Source organism: Gavialis gangeticus, unplaced genomic scaffold (genome assembly GCF_001723915.1).
Source record: "Gavialis gangeticus isolate Ggan-Ray unplaced genomic scaffold, GavGan_comp1, whole genome shotgun sequence".
Lineage (NCBI taxonomy): Eukaryota > Metazoa > Chordata > Crocodylia > Gavialidae > Gavialis > Gavialis gangeticus.
Window position 1 is genome coordinate 4,354,425 of NW_017729016.1, and position 17,882 is coordinate 4,372,306.

Sequence of the window (17,882 nt, forward strand, 5' to 3'; positions counted from 1 at the left end):
TGCAAATGGATCTTGATGCAAAGTAATGTAAAAATAATGAAGGCGGCTCAGGGGCGTTGGCACAGCCAGGACTCGTCTCTGCTCAATCCATGGTACAAATGTTAAATTAAAAGTGCCAAAAAAAGAAGAACAAGCCATTAAGAAGCTTGTCGTTGTCCCAGCATGCAGACACCTTTTGCTGCAATCACCCATTCTCAGCCACAAATGTAAATCAAATGTGAAAATCCTGCGTAAGATGTATTTGTGACCTGGCCGAACGGCTGAAAGCATAAAAACGTCCAAGGTGAAACACTGGGGAGTGCTCGTCCTCTTTGCGTGGGAGCTGGAGCAAGTGGTTTGGGGCTACAGCGTTGTCTACAGGCCTGAGGCCGCTGTCACATATTGCATATATTACATAATTAACAGCTGAATCATGCAGTAAAATTTGGAGTGGCCATACATGCAGTGTAATTCTCACTCCACCCAGCTATAAAGAGAGGCCACCAGCTACAGAGTTAGTGCTTGAAAATGTGTAACGACTTCACAGCTGGTTTCTATCCAGCTTTATATTTGAACATCCCTTGGCGTACACACTCCTGGAGGTGGGCGCCTTCTTTGTGTTGGTTTATACAGGGCCTGGGACAATAGCCAGTAACTGGGATTTTGAGGTATCATAGAAAATTCAGGTTGAAGGATGCTCAGGAGGTCACATCTAGTCCAACCCCTGCTCCAAGCAGGACCAGCCCCAACTGCATCATCCCAGCCAGGGCTTTGTCTACCCAGGTCTTAAAAACCTCCAAGCATGGAGATTGCACCACCTCTCTGGGGAGCCTGTTCCAGTGCTTCACCACCCTCCTAGTGAGAAAGTTTTTCCTAATATCCAACTGAAACCTCCCTTGCTGCAACTTGAGCCCATTGCTCCTTGTTTTGTCAAGGAAGGATGACACAACCCACGAGAGCTGCTACCTTGGACCGACAAACAACACTACAGTCAGCCTACCAGACCCACCGATCATGCTCTTAAATGATCTCCATTTAACCAGGTCTTCCTGGTTATGACTTGACTCATAACCATTAATTAGTACCTTACAGGTTTTCTTTCCGTTTTGTATGGCGCAAGACAGAGACTTGTTCTCAGCTCCGCAGCTTCCCTAACACCCGCATTCGTCTCACGGGACTCCAAGCAACATCCACTCTTAATCTGTCCACCACAATGGATGCAATTCTTTTATCAAGGTTAAAACCAAACAAGTCTAACAAATGCCAGTTAGACTAGATGGGATAGCCAGGCAGCACTGATAAAACATCTGCTGGGGAATTGTCTGGGTTTTTTTTTTAATGGGAATCAAGTGCAAACAGCTGCTCGCTCCCCTTTGCCTATTAACAGTTAACTGCAGGGCATGCAATTTAGAAACACGCTGCCAAGGAGGAAGAGGGCATGACCTTGAGATCCAGGAAAACCTGCTACAGAAATGAACAAATGAAAAACCCAGATTGGTGAAAGTAAAAGAGGATCAAACCAAGGCTGATTAGTACGCAGAGAGCAAGGAAGAGGGGGTGGAGAGCGGGTGGGTAGGTGATGCGTTTAAAATCAGCGAGCAGAGAAACAACAGGATAATTTCAGCCTGGATGCCTTCTGTTCCCGGCCTCGGAAACACTTAAAAGCACTTGCCCTTTCCCCAAATACTGCAGTGAGCCTGAGCCTGGCACTAATTACCGTATTTACCTGAATCCCATACGACTCTGCATGCAAGACAACCTGCTATAATTAGCTTCCATGCATGGAAAATTTAGACATTTCCCCGTGTTAAGTGGGGGAGACGCTCATCTTGGATTCGAGCACACACGGTATAAACCAAACAGTGATGGCTCTGTGCCTCGAGGGGACACCACTGACCTTTCTGTCAAAAGGCAGGAAACTTTGGTTAAAAGCTACGCTGCTTTTCAAAAAAATAAAACACAACCTGACAAAGGATTGGCCCATTCCCCTCCCAGCTCCCGACTGCAGAATCATCCTAGACTGCCGATGGGAAAGCATTATCCATTTGCCTTTTTCCCCTGCCCCCGGCACCAGCTACTAAACTTTGGGATGTTCTCGTGCAACTTCTGCCCTACAAGGAGGACATCTTACAGTCTAAGCGCGAACGTAACAGCTTCTAGCGGCACAGTTAGAAAGAAAAGGGACTAGTTGTCATCCTGGGGAAGGCATCGGCGTGGCTGAGATGCATTTTCACCTACCTTTCAGAGCTGGCTGGCAAATGGCACGAGGCCAATATCCCAAACTCTGGATATTTCTATTTGCCGTGTTGATGCTGAATTCCCTATCCAAGCCTTCTGGCCTCGCCAGCATCTTAGAGCCCACAGAGATGCAGCCCACCAAGAACATCTCTGTTCCCTTCCGAGACGTCACCTTCCACTTCTGCCACCTGCTCCGACACGCGGATGCCACCAAAGCTGCTCGCGGCGTGTCGCTGCCCTACTTACGGGTCAAGCTGGTAGATGTACTGCCCCTCCGGCGTGCGCTCCTGGTGGTAGGTGAGGTTGTAGGCCAGCATGGTGCTGATCAGGCTGGCCAGCTGCTGCTTCTCCTTGAGGCTGTACAGCTGCGTGTTCACCTGCAGAGGAGAGAAACAGCCCGAAAGGTGACCCCCTTTCCACAAGCGCCCGCCATCTTCACAGGTCTTCTTACCCCTATTGAATGGAGAGGCTGGGCGACTTGCCCGAGGGCATTCGGGAAGCCTGTAGCAGAGCGGGGATGGCCCCCCCCCATGGCACTCTGCAACGGAAAAGACCTCCACAGCCCTCGGAGAGACCAGAGACGGCCCCTTTCCACTTGGCCTCAAAGGCCTCTGCTATCCCCCCAGGTCTCAGTCCAGAGAAGGGCAACAGCTGCGGTGGGTGAAGGGCAGGGCCTTTCGTTCAGCTTCTGGCAGGTGCCAATAAACCTTCAGTGCCAGCGCGGGATTTCCTGAGGCTCAAGCACTAATGCTGGGATGTACCGGGGAGCCCCCACCCACTAGCGAAGCCTCATTTGATCTCCGGGAGCAGAGCGCTGAAGCCGAACCCAGCTCCCAGCTGCACTGATTTCAATGCAGGGGGGTTACAGGGCAGGTAGGCCAGACTGGCCCTGCCGTAACGGGATAGCGCAGCCCGGGATCCACAGCCCACGAAACGTCCCTACATGCTGCATCTAGGCAACTGATGCTTATATTTCTGCCGGGGGAGTCGCACCATCTTCCTACCGTCGCTGAAATACAGCCATTTTTGGGGCGGGGGCTGGTAACCAGCAAGCATTCAAAAGGACCTCTCGAGAGGTGCAGACAGTGAAGTGCAAGGAAGAGGAACTGTCAGGCTAACTCCTCGTGGTCCCTACACACAAAACCAGCTCATCGGTATCCCCCAGTGCACACAGGCTTCACTGAACATTACACACGTGCACTATGGGACAAACCAAGCAGCTGAGATTTTGCAGCAGAAACGCCAAATCTTGACAGAAACCCTCTCTCAAGATCCAAGGGCTTTGACTAAATGCAACTGCCTTACCACAAAGCACTGGTTAGTGAGCGGGTTTTGTTCCAAGCCCTCTCCCAAAAGGCTTTTTACATAACTGTCCCCTGAAGTCTGAGAGCAGGGGAAGGTCGCCAGGGATAAAGCATTGATGGACGGGGGCTGACAGCAAGCCTGGCATAGCCGGGTGATGGGATGGTGCCTCTCACCTGCAGCCCAGGTACACCCAACAGATGCATCCTGTATCCCACAGGGAGCAAAACAGCCATTTCCTCCCCCGAAAAAGTCCTTACAAGGGGAATGGGCTCTGGGGCCAGGGCAGAGGCCCAGGACTAAATGGCTCTCCGGTGGGCAGATCACAAAGGATCCCCGTGGTACAAAACGGCAGGAGGCTCTTTGAAGCTGACCAGCATCAGAGATGGGATCTGGATTGCTGGAAGCACTGGTCTGAAGCAGCGGTGGTTGCAATGCAGAGAAATAATGTAATAATCACAGCCTTACAACCAAGTCAGGGCCATTCGGGAGCACACAGGTGAGTTGTGGAGGGGGAAAATAAAGGGTCTTGCACTGCAAAGTGCTCAGCTCCCCCTGCTCCCAGCAATGCAAGATCAATCCCTCTTCTTACCCAAAGCCAAGCACCTCTTTAAAAAAACCTGCTGTTTCCCACGCATCAGCTCCGTCCGTGCAGATAGCGACTCCAGAGCTGATGTGAAGCCTGTTGCTGAGTCTTAAATCAAGGTCTGACCACGGTCAAACCCATGACCCTAGCTCATCTGTTCCCTCAGGGCCCTGCACTGGATCAGCCAGGGAGACCCTGCATCAGAGCGGGTGGGAAGCTTTCCTGGACGCCGTCCCTGCCGCGTCTCTCCAGAGACGGCAGAAAACAGGCTCCTCCTGCCCTTTTTTCCTTCCCCTCATCTTAAACCCAGGACAGCAGAGGCACCAGCTGAGCTACAAGTGTTAACCGGGACCAGGAACGATTCCAACCACGAGGCTAATAAATGAAAGCTTCGGGGTATCTTTTTCAGATGGTTTCCAAGGAGCCCAACAACTCCCAGCTGAACAAACCCCCCCGGGGTGCTGCTTTCCGGGGCTGTTTTAATGTCGTGTTTGCACGGAGCTGCCAGGGACAGTCCTTTGGACCTGGAGTTTCAGGCTCCCCTTCCCAAGGGTGTTTCAGACAGCGGAGCCGGCGCTTCAGACAACCCGCGCTGAGCACAGCCCGCGATCGGAAACATGGGAGGCTCCAGAAAGCATACCATGCTCCCCCTTCGCTGGGTGACGCCCGGTCGCAACCCATCCATGTCACTTAAAGACCTTCCCATCCTGAATCCACAGCTCTTCTGTAGTGCAGCCCAGGATTTTGCTCCTCTCTACCATCTGCTGCATAAACATAGGCAAGTCACATCCTGAGCGTGCCTCAGTTTACCTCCCAGGACCTGGCAGGTCATTCAGACGCCCCTGCTTGGAACGGCCTAGTAATAATACCCAAGTGAATAATGAGCCTTTCACCATCACCCCTTCCTGCTAGCAGAAGATGCACTGAGGTTTGCTTGGAAACCCCAGGGGAGATTATCCAAGGGGGCAGTACAATTAATCTGTAATAACTTTAAACATAAAAATAACCTGCAGCAGATTTTCCTCTCTTGATACAAGGAGAACAGTTAATACCCACAAGGCTCAAGCTGGAGAGGAAACAGGATTAGTCTCCTGTTAGGGACAGTACATGCTTCATGGGGTGGGGGAAGACTCCCAGCAGCCCCCTTGGGGAAAGGCACAGGGAAATCAGTGTGCCCAAGTAACTGAAACCACCCCTCTGTGTTGTACCAGAGCTGCAAAAAGACGTGACATCCCAGGGAAGACAAAGCGGCACGTGCTACAGCAAGTGAAAGGGCAGCAGCAGGTTGGGACCGACTGCAGAACAACATCTACCGGAGCTGGCGGGAGGGAAGGAGAAGCTATATACACTGGGGCCAATTCACTTCAATCATAGACAAGAAGGGTTGGAAGAGACCTCAGGAGGTCACATCTAATCCAAACCCTGCTCCAAGCAGAACCAGCCCCAACTGCATCACCCCAGCCAAGGCTTTGTCTACCTGGGCTTTAAAAACCTCCAAGGATGGAGACTGCACCACCACTCTGGGTAGCCTGGTTCCAGTGTTTTACCACCCTCCTAAGAAAGTAGGGTAATCCAGGATAGTAGGGACAGGGAGCGCATCCCATGGCTCCCCTGCCCCTTGAGGCCAATGCACAGAGCGGTGCTGCCTGACCCAAGCCACAGCCAACCTCCAGAGCCAGCACGGCCCGAGCGACAGACTCGTCTCCTGGCTCCGAGCCCTTTGGGTGAGTTTTGGCATAGCAGTGAAGCATGGCAGTGCCCTTCTCGCCAGCCACAACTGCAGATGAGCTCTGCAGCTCCCCAAAGCAATCGCCCTGAGACAGGCCCCGAACACGCACTGGAAGAAGCAAGGCCTTTCCCCCATCTGCACCTCTCGATGTGCTGCCAGGGTTTCTAACCTCCTGGCCGCAGGCCTTGTCTGACCAGCAGAGACCTCAACTCCTTAGACATGAAGGACCCAACAGGACTGTTCGGGCCTCACCGTGGAAATGCACTATACTGTACGTGTGCAATTAAGAATTATGAAGTTACATGTCAGTTTGCGCGCACACACACACGCACACACACACGCACACACGCACGCACACACGCACGCACACGCGCACGCACACGCGCACACACAGCAGCTTCCACTGGCTTCTCCTACAGCCTCCACATCCAGGACTGTGATGTCCCTTTACAGCTCCAATGTTTGGGACACCTGGATCTAAGGAGCCATCTCAGTCCATTTCTGCTCTGCTGGGGTGAATTATTCAGCATTTTGGGTCTGGGGCATGTTGCAAAGCATAGGCGAATGCTGTAAGGACATGGGGCACCCGCTCCCTTCCCAAACACCCAGCCCCAGCAGGGACCACTCACCGGCCGCAGCTTTGGGGAGATGATATCCAGGAGCAGACACAGCACCTCGAGGACCAGGGGCTGCATCCCTGCACGGCTCCGGGAGCTGGGCGTGATCCCTGATATCATGGACAGGATGAGGTTTTGCATCTGGTTCAGTTTGGTCAGGGCCTGGTTGGAGACACAGCAGAAATGCTGCGAGCTCTTGGGCTCACACTGTGTTTGATACCCTGAGGCAAGACCTCCAAGACCCCAACTCCAAACCTGTGCCCCGATCCCAGACTGGTGACGTGACTGTGACCACATCACGCCGGTTACGGGCTTCCCACCCCATATCACAGACCTCGCTCCCTGGTACTTGCCTCATGCTGGCTGTTGGGATAGGCCAGTCTGGGGATGCTGGAGGAAGCGAAGAGCAGGTGGAAGGCGACGGGGAGGAAGGGCAGGTATCTCAGGAGCTGGAAGTTTTGGCCATGCAGGATGGTGTGGTTCATGACGTCGGAGAAGCCCAGCCACTCCAGGGCCGCGCACACCGAGCCGAAACTGGAATCCTTCAACTTCATGTTCAGGTAGTTGTCGAACAGGCCCTGGCAGGAGCAGCACGGAGCAGAGTTACGCAGCGCCCTGGGCCAGAGGGCCTCTCCCTTGCAGGCTGCAAGTCTGGGCTTCACGGGAGACTCCACCACACCGCTGCACATTATGACCCAGAGCCGATGCTGTTTGCACGAGTGCAGCAGTCCCCCCCTCTGCTTTCTGGGATGGTATGGTGCATCCGAGATTTCCAACAAGCAGGAGCATCCTGGGTCAGAGGCCAGTGTCACCCCCTTTCAGTCAGACACCTTCTAACTTTCTGCATCCCCAGTTTACACCCCACTTTCCTCATGCCAACCCTGTCCTTCAGCTCCCATAGCATCTACCCCATTGCATATTTATAGACTCACCCCACTTCCCCCCCAGCCTTCCTCTGGCTGCAACTCGGTTTGCTCAGTCTTATGGCCGCCTCCTGTAAGACAGGCACTCCCTCCCCCCACGCCAGCCTGAATATTTTCAAAGGAACAAACCCAACAAATCCAAGCGAGGCAAAGTTGTCAGGGCTGCCAGCAGCACGTGTCTGCCCTGCCACTGAAAGGAAACATCCACCTCCCCCTTTCTAGCACTGGCAGCAGCCGGGGACTGAATGCATTTAAAACCACAGCCATTTCATTTACAAACAAGGGCCTCAAGGTAAAGCTCCGCTTCCACCCAAATCGTTACAGCTGCTGTTGCAGTCTCCAGAGATTAATGCCTAAATGGGTACTGGAACCAATCAGCACATCCCCAAAAAACAAGCATCTCGCCCATGTTGCTGAGGGTCTTGGCCAAGAATAATGCCAATTCTCAAAGGACGTGTTCAGAGTCACCCAAGAGCTTGCAGATGCTAGCACATGTTCCTATAGGGCCACATGTCCTGCCAGCATAGAGCAGCAAAGCAAAACCGCATGCAAAAAAACTCTTCTCTTCCTTTTTTGCCCCCCTGTGTAGAATAAGGACAACAGTTTGCTACCTCTCCCATTGGGGTGGCTTAGAAAGAAGTCAAGGCCGAGCTGAAGCTGCGCAGAACAGAGGAGCGAGGTTGCCACTTCATGACGTACCCCAACAGGCGCTACGAGATCCTGGTGGGGTCCAGTCATTGCCACCGGAGCCACTGGCCCCTGCCCCACGTTACATATATTACGCCATTAACTGTTTAATCATGCAATAAAATTTAGACCGGCCACACGTGCCACCGCATAAAAATGTCCATCCAGCTATAAAAAGAGGCCACCAGCAACAAAGTTAGTTCTTGAAAATGTGGAACAACTTTATAGGTGGTTTCTATCCAGCTTTAAATTTGAATGTGTGGCAGGGCCCTTATCGATGCATTAAAACTGCCCAACAAGCCATCCAGTGTGAGCATTAGCCAGTTTTCAGGGTGGCAGACACCGGAGGGGAGTCAGAGACCCCTGGTTTTCCCAGGGAGGCTGCCGTACCTGAGTGAGTTTCTCATGCTCCCCAGAGGTGGTGGCGAGATGCAGGATGCGCAGGAACCTTTGGGACGAGGTGTTAAGACCAGTCCTGCCCCCAGTCACATTCAGCAAGCCGTCATCGCCTCCCAGGAGGATCTGGTTCGGCACAGAAGGGTCCATTCCTATTCTGTGTCTGGGAGGGGAGAAAAGGCACGATGTCAAAGAGCACGACTGAGCAACAGCCACCCACCCAAAGGGTGGAGCGATCCAGTGGTAACACATTCGGGCCATACAGAATAGACGGGCGAGTTTTGACACCGCTACAGCCAATGCTGCAGGCGAAACAAGACAACAGACAAGCACCCCTAGAGCCGCTGAAACAAAGTCCTTTGCGCTGCAATGCATGAAGCACGATCCTAGCAGCACAGCAGCAGTTTCTGATTTCCCCATGGCAAGCAAAATGCAAGCAGCTGTTCCTTTCCACAGCCTCAGTGGTCCCCTGAACTACATGCATGGGACCCGGGAGAGTCTGTTTGCAAAGCGGTTCTGCTCTGCATAGGCTGGTGACCTAACCAACATTCGCTCACACCTCTGAATCCTAGGGAGCTGGAAGATCTCTTGCCAAATGGAGAAGAGCCCCTTGTTCTGGTCCTTCAAGCCAATTTTCATCGTCTGCACCATCCTCGCGCTCAGCTCCTTCTTGCCCCGGCCGTGCAAGAACTGGGAACGCAACACAGAAGTTAGATTTCACGCACTGAAGAACACAGTGGGGGTGGGAAAAGATAACAGGAGGTGGGGAAGGGAGGAGAGGCTTTGCATAGTGCTTGACCATTCATTCAAGGCCGTGCTAGGAAAAATGGAGGCTGACTTCATAGAGATGCCTGAGGACATCCAGCTGGACAGATGCTTTGGGGACCAGCCATAACACCTGCCCTCCAAGTCACCTGCCTGAATCCAGGTGAAGTCTGGAGTGAAAAAGAGGGTCTATCCCAGCCAGCAATGGTCCATTAACAACTGGTCCCTTTAAGGGCAGCTTCGGCAAAGCAAGTCAGGGCAGGGCGGGATTCAGGGAGGGAGAAGACCCGTGCGAGCTCCGCTGTACCTGCAGGGTGTTTATACAGGACCGGATGTCGTTCTCCGTCTTCTCGCACAGCGCCGTAAGCGCTCCCATGTCTGCCTTCATGCCCTGCCGGAGGGCAATCTGCAGAAGAGGGAAGCGGGGGCGTCAGCTCCCATCTCCCAGACACGACCCAAGGGTGGAAGGGCCAATACGCACCTCGCAGAGCCGCTGCACCAGTCTGGAGGGCGCAGTCTGGGGGAAGTTTAAGAGGAAAGCCTGCTGCCTCAGCTGCCTCAGAGAGGGGACGTACCTGGCAGAGAGACAGAGACGAGCCTTGAAGGATTACTCGAGCAACGAGTGAAACAAAAAAAAAAAAAAAAAAAAAAAAAAAAAAAAAAAAAAAAAAAAAAAAGAAAAAGAAAACAGTTCTGACATGAAAACATAGCAACAATGGACGTTTTGCCAATGGGGCAAAGGTCTTCCTGAACCAGGCTGGCACGGTGAAGGCCGCCAATGTCTGCCAGCAGCATGGGAGGGAGTGATGAAGCCAGGCACCTGGGTTGATAGGCGTGGTTTCTGGCACGAATGCAGAGCAAGGTTTGGACCCGTCCCCTTGGGGATACAGTGAGATATCATCCCCCCTGCCACCCTACCGAGATGGACTGAGGTGTGCACCGCAGCACACGTGTCGAGGGGCTTGCTTGCACGTACAGGGGCACATGGCTGACTTGGTAACTAAGGAAGAGTAAATAAAGGGAGTTTTCACAAAGAGCCTTCTCTAGGGAGTTGTGCCGGTGGCTATGCATAAAGCAATACTTTTTATGGGCCTGAGCAGAGAGCCAGAGCCTTCCAGGATCTCTTTTAGTCAGCATTAGAGACTAATGGAGCAGGTGGAGGAAGAAAAGAGCTGTAGGACTGAAGAGAGGGAGGGGGCACTGCTTTGACAGAGCAAGCCCCGCACCGCCTTCGTGCTCACACCACGGCAGCCCCAAAACCGAGGTGCCAAGAAGAAGAAATACAAGCAAAACCAAACCTCCTGGCTCCCACCCTCTGCCCATGGGTGCAAACCAGGGGGAGATACTAACTGGTTGTTGCAAATGCAGATGATGGGCCGTAAGAGGAGGCCGCCCTCTCGCCGCCTCCTCTTGCCACCTGCCCCGCTGGTGCTGGCTGTGGGCTCTGGCTCCGCGTCCTTACGGTTGACGATGCTCAGCAGCACGTTAATTGAGGCCTTGAAAAAAAAGTAAACGGTTGCTAGTCACAAACACGGCAATAGGTTAGTAAATTATTTCCCGCTCAGGCAATGTTGTGAAGAGCCCCAGACACTTCCAACGCCTCCTCTGGACACCCCCGCTGCCCAGACCCCTGGTAGGTGAGCCGGGCTTACAATGGGCGCGCCATCTATTTCATCAATGACCAGGCAATTGGGCTTCTCGTTGGCCCCCAACACGGACTTCATCTGTGTGGCAGCTTCAGTACGGGTTTTGAAGACGTCCGGGCTGCGGTCATCGCTGAAACGCAAAGGGGCTCGGAGTGGCCGACAGCCCAGGCCAGCAGGGTCCAGGTTTGGGCCCCCACCCCGGGGACGGAGCCAAATACTCACCTGGCGTTCATCTCCACCACGTTGTAGCCAGCATGCTTGGCGATAACGTGGGCCAGCGTGGTTTTCCCCAAGCCCGGTGGGCCACACAACAACGCTACCTGCAGCAAACAGGGGGGCAAGAGAGCGATGCTCAGCAAGCGTGCAGCCGTCGGCTCGCCCTCCAGACAGGTCTCCCTTGGACAGGGGAACAGCTCCAGTGCCTCATACTACTTCTCTAACAGCTGCCTCATCTTCCCTGGGCTCCTGGCACTTCTTGACACTAGGTCCCTCCGGTGCTTTCTGTAGCAGCAAGCCTGGCCCCCAGCTCAAATCCCAGCTGGGGTCACAATAGTTTCTTCTGACATTTCAGCCGGGCACAGGATCCTTTACTTCCTGTCCCACATGGCTGGGCAACAGTCTTAAACAATGGGTGGCAGCTACATTTACAAGCAACAGAGTGTTATATTGGAAAGGGCTTCACTGCACTTCAAGGCAGGTTCCATTTATTATACGTAAAAACAAGAGGGGTATCAGTTTAAGTCAGCAGAGCACATGGGTGAACGAACCCGGGGACGTACGCTTATTTGAAGCGGCCTTTGGCACAGCCCAAGCTTGCAGAAGTCGCAGTCGTTAATGTGCTGCTCTGCCGTGCAGCGCCTAGACTCGCTTCCCATTTCCAAGCCATTACGTGGAGAGAACGGAGCCTGTACAATAAGACAGGCGTGCAATTTTGTCGTCCTCCACCCACTGCTCCACGCTGGCTGGACAGCCGACGCGAGTGTGACCTGACATCGCCCAATAGTGGACAAGGGTGTCAGGAGTAAGCGAGCACTTTAACCTCTCCATACCTGGAATAAGATCCTTCCCTCCTACCCCCCTGCCATTACCCCACGGTTTAAGTTCACAAGATAAAAATGCAAATAAAGAAGAGGCAAGTAAAACCCAAGAAGCCTCCTCGAGCACTAAAAAACACAATTCAAATGTCTGGGGAAGCTTGGCTGGGGGGAGACTCAGGCCAAGACACGTCACCTTATACTTGGGGCGCTTGTGAGGGTCCAGCTCAGCCTCCAAAATCTCCTCCGTGACCTGGGTCTTGCTCTTCCACTTGTTCTGCTGTTCTTTCAGCTGCTTGAGCGGGGGCCGGCCCTTCTCGCTCGGCTTCGCCTTCTTCCCCGGCTTCTCCCTCCCGAAAACCACCGTGTCCCACAGTTTGAGCCACTTCAGAAGGCACCGATTCGTGTACTGGATGTGGGAGGGGAAGAGGAACGGGACATTGAGCGGCAGTAGCTCCAAGTTTCATAGTTTCTAGGGTTGGAAGGGACCTGAGTAGATCATCTAGTCTGACCCCCGGACTAGTGAGCAGAACAACTGAGGAAGAAGCAGAGAGGTCTGCAAGGGAGACTCCAGCTCAGCAGAGCTAGAAGCATCCATCTCTGCGGCTTAACGCACACCTGTTTAGGGTCCTCAAATCTAGGCTGGAGTGGACGTATGTGCAACATGAATATTTGAACAGATAAGACAGTGGTTTGCAGAGGTTTGTAGAGCATGCACACACACACACACACACCTTTATCTTTCTAGCCCGTATCATCTATGGGAGGCTTGTTGCAGTTTCTAAGGAGCAGTCGTAGGTCAGGTAAGAACATGGCACCAGGACTCCCAGAGGATTAGAGAACGGTTATTAATGACAAAGATCCCGGTCTCATCGCTCTAAGCAGCTTACGTCATCGCTGAGCAGCTCCGTGTAATGCCGGGGAGTGAATCTATCGACCCAAAGGCAGTGCTGGGTGGATTCCTCCTCCTCATTGGCCAGGTCTGCTTCCTCGCTGGGCTCCGAGTTCTCATTTTCAGGCATGCCAGCGCTGTCATCGAGACGACTGCAATAATCAAAAGCAAAGATAAAAGTCCAAGCTAGCCCAGCCCAGGGAGCAGAAGACAAACCAGGCTCTCCACTGTCACCTATAACTAAAAGTCCCATCCTGGGTAGATCACACAGAAAAGGAAGATTAAAAGCCGCACTAACGTGACAGGAGAGGGACTCAACGAGGATACATTTGGGGGCAGTGAGTTGCCCCTCTCCCCCCCTGTGCAACGACTGCTCCAGGTCACAGCCTGGCAGAACCACCCCTCCTGTTCTGAGAAGATCCAGATGTTTACTCGACACGAAACAGCTGCAGCATCTGGAGAGCTGTGATGCACTGTGTGCATCTTTGCATGCCTGTTGTGTTAGGGTCACCCAGAGAGACCTCAGCTAAGATGTTCCCACCCTCCAAGACCCTCCTTCCCCCCGCAGTGCCAGGAATCCCACCCTCGACTGCAAGCACAAGAGGAGAAACACCAGAGCCACCCACCTGGCTAGCAGCTTCGTTAGGTGCTGTGAAGCCTCCAACACCCGCTGGTGATGCTGAAACACAAATGGGGTGACATCATAGCAAGTGACTTTGGGATTTGACAGCTGATGCTGCTCGCCTCTGAGGGGCCGAGGGAGAAGGAGCAAGGATCACACTGCGGAGACTTCCTTTTCCTCAATTAAAAAAATAATAAGACTCCGTCTACTGAAACATTTCATCTCACAGACCGTACCAGTCCTGGCTGATCCCATCCAGGGCCCAGTTTTCAAAGGGTCTTTATCTAGGTTCAGAGTCCAGTATCTCCAGGGCAAATATATCTGAGGGGTCTGCATGGGACTCTGCGTGTGTACACAGCACCACGCCGCAGGCCCCTTCCAGACCCATTCCCAATCTGGTTGGTTTCTGCCCGCTGTGGAAGCAACCTGGTTGTGAGCAGACAGACGGGAGGTGCTGGACTCTCCATCCTTGGGGGTTTTTAAGACAAAGCCTTGTCTGGGATGATGTAGTTGGGGCTGGTCCTGCTTGGAGCAGGGGGTTGAATTCATTGTGACCTCCTAAGGTCCCTTCCAGCCTGAATTTTCTACGATTCCATGACTTGCAAGTAGAGATGGGAATGGGATTTGGGTACAATACCTCTTCATACACTTGCTCCTTTAGGTAGGAAAAAGGTACTCCCAGTAAGTGAAGCGGTCTGTGCGTATTCCAGCCAAGAGAGCCTGGGAGCTGCAAAAGATGAGAAGAGACCAGGCGCACCCTTTTCAGCAGAGAGATGCAAAGCATAAACACATACACAACTCTCGAAGACCTCCACAGTGCACATCTGGAGTACGGCGTTCAGTTGTGGGCCATGCACTACAGAAAGGATGTGGACACGCTGGAGAGAGTCCAGCAGAAGGCAATGAAAATGGTTTGGGCATTTTGACGTACAAAGAGAGGCGGAGAGAACCGGGCTTATTTAGTCTAGAAAAGAGAAGACTAAAAGGGGACTGAATAGCAGCCTGCAGCGGGGTTCAAAAGAGGACGGAGCTGGACTGGTCTCAGTGGGGGGCAGATGACACAAAAAGGAGCAATGGGCTCAGGCTGCAGCAAGGGATATTTAGGTTGGATATTAGGGAAAACTTTTTCACTAGTGGGGTGGTGAAGCGTTAGGACAGGTCACCCAGCGAGGTGGCGGCGTCTCCATCCTTGGAGGTTTTTAGACAAAGCCCTGGCTGGGATGATGTAGCTGGGGCTGGCGCTGCTTGGAGCAGGGGGTTGGACTAGATGTGACCTCCTGAGCTCCTTCCCAGCCTGAATTTCTATGACTCTCGGTTAGAGACTGTAGGAGTTACCCAGCTCCCATCACTGAATCAGAGCTCACAGGACAAGGCAAACCCTGGGTTCATCTACACTGCAGGGCCTGGCTGTGTTGGCAGAGCTCACGAGCAGAGGGGCTGCACATGACAAGACAAGGGGATTTTCTGCTACACCTCCCACAGCAATGCAAGCGAAACCGAGAAGCCTCATCTCGCACCCCAGGAGTTTCGCTGGTCACGACTTCACACGACCCAACTATGATGGGAAAACCGTGCAATTCAGCACAGCTCCTAACCGCACGCAGTCAGCGGTGATCTGGTCTCACCTCTACTCCGGTCCGGGTGCAATCTTCCCTCAGCACCATGAAGACTCTGGTGCCGTCCGCTGACGTCACGTTGACGTAGTCCTCCAGGATGGGGGGGCGCTTGAGGACCCGACTGAGGTTGCGCTCGAGGGGTGGCGGCGTCAATCGCAGCGGAGCCACGTCGCTCAGCTCCAGGCTATCCGGACTCAGGAAGTTTGGGCTCCTGCAGCAGGTGCCGGAGAGAGCCCATGAGACCAACTGTCTGCCAAAACTGACTTCACGCGACCAGCTGAAATGCCAGAAGCCGCAGTCAGGTGGCCCGGGCCTTCCTAAGGCATCTGAAGTTTCAACACCCATAAATTGAAGCGTGTTAATCTGCTCCCAGGTCACGCAGGACTAAAGCTGTAATTTAATCTGGAGAGGATTAAGCTAAGGTGCACGAAACGGCCTCGCCCCTTAATGAGAGGCTGCGCACGGGGCTTCGACATGCTTCGACTCTTGGCCCATCCTCGAGAGTCCCCGCCTCGACTCCTGCGCTCGCATACTGCACGTATCCCCTCGCAGGTCCTAGTCCTGCAGCTCCCCTTCCCATATCGCAACGCTCGGCCTGCAGCGCTTCCCATCAGAGCCCGTTACCGTAAGGGTCTCCGAATAAGGCACTTGATACCACTGCAACGAGCGGGCCATGCAAGCTCAGCTAGGAGACACCTCCTGCCCTGAGCCGAAGCGGCCTGTCCCGCTGGCTTGGCGAATGCAGGCCATTTACCAAACTCAGTTTAGCTCCCACATTTAAAATGACTGCCTGAGTAGCAATAAAACGGAGAGGAACCTGGCACTCGGTAGCTTGGAGCAGGCCCCAGGGAAAGGAGGTGGGGCGATGTCATCCTGGGGGAAATCAGAAGCCAGTTCACCCTCCACGCTGAAGTTCAGCTTCTTCACAGCTTCGAGCCGCCGGCGTTTCGGCTTGGGCGCTGCAAGAAACAAAGGAGGGGGAAGGAAACATCGATCCAAGCACGGTACAGGCAGGAGGTCACACCTTCCCGCAGCTCCTCCCTTAGGGAGCTCAACGGGTTTTATTAGGGAACAAAGCTTCAAAACCAACCCAGGAGGAAGGAAGCACCTTCTTCCTCTTTTAACAGCTCCAGAATGGATGCACAATAGACATCCACCCGCCAAGTTAGCCAAGCTAACCCCACAACGAAGGTTAAAGGGAGAGTCCAAATGAAGGCAGACGCTTGCTGGCGTATATATAGAGCTAACGAATAACAGCGGTTGACGAACGTACTGAGCTCAGACGCGGGCTCCTGCGGGAGCAAGCTCTCCGAACGCTCCTCCACCTCCTCCTCCGAAGCACGGCGGCTACAATCCAGATCCCGCTTCCGAGCCTTCGCATCTCCCGTTCCCACCCCATTTCGAGGGTCCTTGTCCTCGTGCGTCTCGCAGACCGGAGCAGCGGAGTCCTTAACTGCGTCCCCGGGTGAGATGGCTTCGTCAAATGTCTGCTTTCTATTCCGGAACTGGGAGATTTTGGGGGCTGGCATCCAAGACGTGACATCTGGAAAAGATTTTTGTTAAAAAAAAAAAGGCACGATGGGATTATGCGGCCGTTGTGCCTAGAGGAACGGCCCTGAAATGGCACGATGTTAGGGCAGGGGTGGCTGCGCCAGACCCCATAGCATTAAACCTGGTGCTAACAGGGGTTTAGTTCAGCTCAACTTGAACCGATTCTGCCCTTTCTTCACGTCTGACTCGGTGCCACCCATGCGTTTGGTGTAAACCGATGCGTCTGCAAGCAGAATCCACCACAACCACTTGCTCCAAGCACACGCACCCTGAGTTCTGGTGGGAAACACGTGCGGGGGAAAAATTAATACGCAATGCAATTTTTTTAGCGTGTTGACCAGCTCAGAGAAGATTGTGACTACGGTTGGAAGCCGCCAGGAGAGGTAAAGAACAGGCAACACCCAGCGCCACTGCCGATACGTTACTGAGCCTCGGTATCTTCATCAGCACCTCCTTGCAATTGATGCGACTGGGACTGATCTCTCGACCCACCCGTTCCCTTTCTAATATACTGACAGAGACCTGGAAGTCCCCTTTTCTTACACACGCACACACACGTGCATGCACATACACTTCAGAATCACAGAAAATTCAGGTGGACGGGAGCTCAGGAGGTCACATCTAGTCCAACCCCCTGCTCCAAGCAGGACCAGCCCCAACTGCATCATCCCAGGCAAGGCTTTGTCTACCCAGGTCTTCAACACCTCCAAGGATGGAGACTCCACCACCGCTCTGGGCAGCCTGTTCCAGTGCTTCACCACCCTCCTTGTGAGAAAGTTTTTCCTGATATCTGCCCTAAAACTCCCTTGCTGCAGCATGAGCCCATTGCTCGCCTGCCCCCACTGAGACCAGTCCAGCTCCATTCTCTGTGCAGCCCCCCTGCAGGGAGGTGACGGCTGCTCTTCAGTCCCCCTCGGTCTTGTTTTCTGCAGACTCAATCAGCCCATTTCCCTCAGCCGCTCCTCACCAGTCCTGTCCCCCAGCCCCCGGCCATTTTCATTGCCCTCCACTGGATGCACGCATGGATGGACACGTACAAGGACATACACACATGTATGCGCACACATATGAACATGCATGTACATGCCTGCACATACACACATGCACATGCATGTACTCACAGGCGCGCGCATGCACATACACGCTTGCATACATGCGCGCACGCACACACATACGTATCGGTACACAGACATGAGCACACACACACACACACACACACACACGCACTCAGGCGCCGCAGTGGGCACTGCCGCTTCCATGCAGCACGCCTGTCACCACGGTGCTGCCGCGCGGACAGGC

The 17,882-nt window shown here is 53.6% G+C and overlaps 1 protein-coding gene across 2 annotated transcripts in view; it reads right to left on the reverse strand.

Annotated features, from left to right (window-relative positions):
* CHTF18 (chromosome transmission fidelity factor 18) overlaps positions 1 to 17,882 on the reverse strand; it is a 39,259-nt gene that overhangs the window by 21,051 nt on the left and 326 nt on the right. For both annotated transcript variants that reach the window (XM_019512709.1, XM_019512708.1), the window contains exons 2-18: positions 16,306 to 16,575; positions 15,850 to 15,991; positions 15,042 to 15,243; positions 14,054 to 14,143; positions 13,421 to 13,473; positions 12,793 to 12,946; positions 12,099 to 12,311; positions 11,091 to 11,188; positions 10,875 to 10,998; positions 10,573 to 10,718; positions 9,704 to 9,797; positions 9,530 to 9,628; positions 9,017 to 9,147; positions 8,452 to 8,620; positions 6,805 to 7,029; positions 6,464 to 6,613; positions 2,464 to 2,594 (exon numbers count right to left, since the gene is read on the reverse strand). In XM_019512709.1, the coding sequence (XP_019368254.1) occupies positions 2,464 to 2,594; positions 6,464 to 6,613; positions 6,805 to 7,029; positions 8,452 to 8,620; positions 9,017 to 9,147; positions 9,530 to 9,628; positions 9,704 to 9,797; positions 10,573 to 10,718; positions 10,875 to 10,998; positions 11,091 to 11,188; positions 12,099 to 12,311; positions 12,793 to 12,946; positions 13,421 to 13,473; positions 14,054 to 14,143; positions 15,042 to 15,243; positions 15,850 to 15,991; positions 16,306 to 16,575 (2,491 nt within the window). The remainder of the gene's footprint in view (positions 1 to 2,463; positions 2,595 to 6,463; positions 6,614 to 6,804; positions 7,030 to 8,451; positions 8,621 to 9,016; positions 9,148 to 9,529; positions 9,629 to 9,703; positions 9,798 to 10,572; positions 10,719 to 10,874; positions 10,999 to 11,090; positions 11,189 to 12,098; positions 12,312 to 12,792; positions 12,947 to 13,420; positions 13,474 to 14,053; positions 14,144 to 15,041; positions 15,244 to 15,849; positions 15,992 to 16,305; positions 16,576 to 17,882) is intronic.